This window comes from Austrofundulus limnaeus, unplaced genomic scaffold, assembly GCF_001266775.1.
Source record: "Austrofundulus limnaeus strain Quisiro unplaced genomic scaffold, Austrofundulus_limnaeus-1.0 Scaffold1295, whole genome shotgun sequence".
Taxonomy (NCBI): domain Eukaryota; kingdom Metazoa; phylum Chordata; class Actinopteri; order Cyprinodontiformes; family Rivulidae; genus Austrofundulus; species Austrofundulus limnaeus.
In genome coordinates, this window is record NW_013953697.1 from 52,058 (window position 1) to 53,793 (window position 1,736).

Here is a 1,736-nt window from a genome sequence, read left to right on the forward strand (position 1 = left end):
TCAGACTGAAGAAGTCTCTTGGAAGAGAGACGAAACGTTTCGTTAGAGAAGAACCCGTCCAGAAAAACAATGTGGACACTAATTACAGTCTGATGCCAAAGTGAAAGTAAAAACACACGWGGAGAACACAGGCAGGAGGTGGGATCCACTGTCTTAACTGATTGAAATGACTGAAGCAGAAAAGTAAATAAAAAATAATGTAGAAGAAAATAACTGGGATAAGCAGCATGTCTTTTGTGATGTGTTTGAGATCCTTTGCTTGCAGCATTTTGGCCTTTTGCTTATGGTCAGTTGTGTGTTTTCTGTGTCACGTCTCATCCAGCAGTGACCATGCAGAAGATGAGACTGAGGTCAAAGAGGAGTCCAGTGGTAAGCATGTTTTATGTTTGTCTCCTCTGCTTCAGTCTGTTAATGACAGATTTTAGCAAAACAAGAAAAATACTCAACAGTTTAACACACTGAACGTAGTTAAAGACGTCCTTTTTCTTTTTCCTTGAGGGATTATTTTCAGCCCCACTTTCTGAGAGTTTCAGTTGGACTCCAGCTGTCTGTGCTCATTTGACTTGTTTTTGGGGAGTTTTGCTGCTCATGTTGTTGCAACACCAATGCATGTGTGCCGTGTGGAAGCACTGAGACCTCAGTCATGGCTGCCTTACATTATCCCCCAGTGGATCTCCCTGTGTTTGGTTTGAAACCCAGCAGCCCCTCAGTTTATTAGCTGAGTCAGGTGRTAACATGTCTCTGTCCTGCAGGGACACTGTGTGTGGACAGGACTGTCCAACAGGCTCCCAGGACTACTCTGCTCATTGGGAACTTAGATGTGAAGGAGCCTGGGCGTGGACCTCAACAACTCACACTGGACCCCCAGCTCAGGAGCATGCTGCAGTGGGCGGCTGCCTCCATCGCCAACATCCCTCACATTCAGCTGAGTGCTGACAAAGGACTGCAGCAGGTGATTCTTCACAGCTTTATACTTCAGCACCAACACTTCCTTTGACCACAGCCACATTGTTTCTCTGTTTAAGTTGGTTCTTGGTCCTATAAAGTAGTGTCCTGGTTTTTATTAAAAAATACAGAAGAAAACCAGCAGAATCTGGTATAATGCAATATAATAAATTGTGTGATAAGGGCTGGGCGATATGGTAAAAAACAAAGTATCACAATTTATTTTCTCATATCACAATTTAACCAATAAATAGCCACATGAAAAAAAGACTTAATTCACGTTTACTAAAAACTTGCTGTGGTTCAGAATAGAATTTCACAATAAATCTGTCATTAAAATGTACAGGCAGCGCAGCAGTCACAATACCTCAGAAACTTACCCAAATAAGCAAATTCTGTGAGATTCAGCATTTTATTCTGGATTATATTTTGTTTGGTCAATTCCACAATTCTGTTCGTGTTTGCATTAATAATTTTATAAACAGACATGGAGCAGGAGAAGGTCGATTCTGATTGGCTGTTGTCGACCACAGCTCACAGCTGATCGAACCTGAAATTTTTCTCGATCAATAATCGATGAAATAATCACCCAGCACTGAAAGATCTTTACGTAAAGTGCATTTATACCATTAGGCTTGTTTTAGATACAGGTTGAAAGATTTACCTACATAATTAAATTGTTTCATGTATGACCATTTAAAAGGACATAATAAAAAAATATGTATTACCGTATTTATTCAAGTATAATACAAAAAATTAAATCCATAAAATCATCCATAAAGTTGTGGGGT

The 1,736-nt window shown here is 40.0% G+C and overlaps 1 protein-coding gene across 1 annotated transcript in view; it reads left to right on the plus strand.

Moving 5' to 3' along the window:
* Positions 1-1,736, plus strand: part of akap11 (A kinase (PRKA) anchor protein 11) — a gene marked incomplete at its 5' end in the record, with an annotated part of 60,057 nt that overhangs the window by 51,386 nt on the left and 6,935 nt on the right. The window contains 2 exon segments of the mRNA XM_014031653.1: positions 323-369; positions 753-952. Of these exon segments, the coding sequence (XP_013887107.1) occupies positions 323-369; positions 753-952 (247 nt within the window).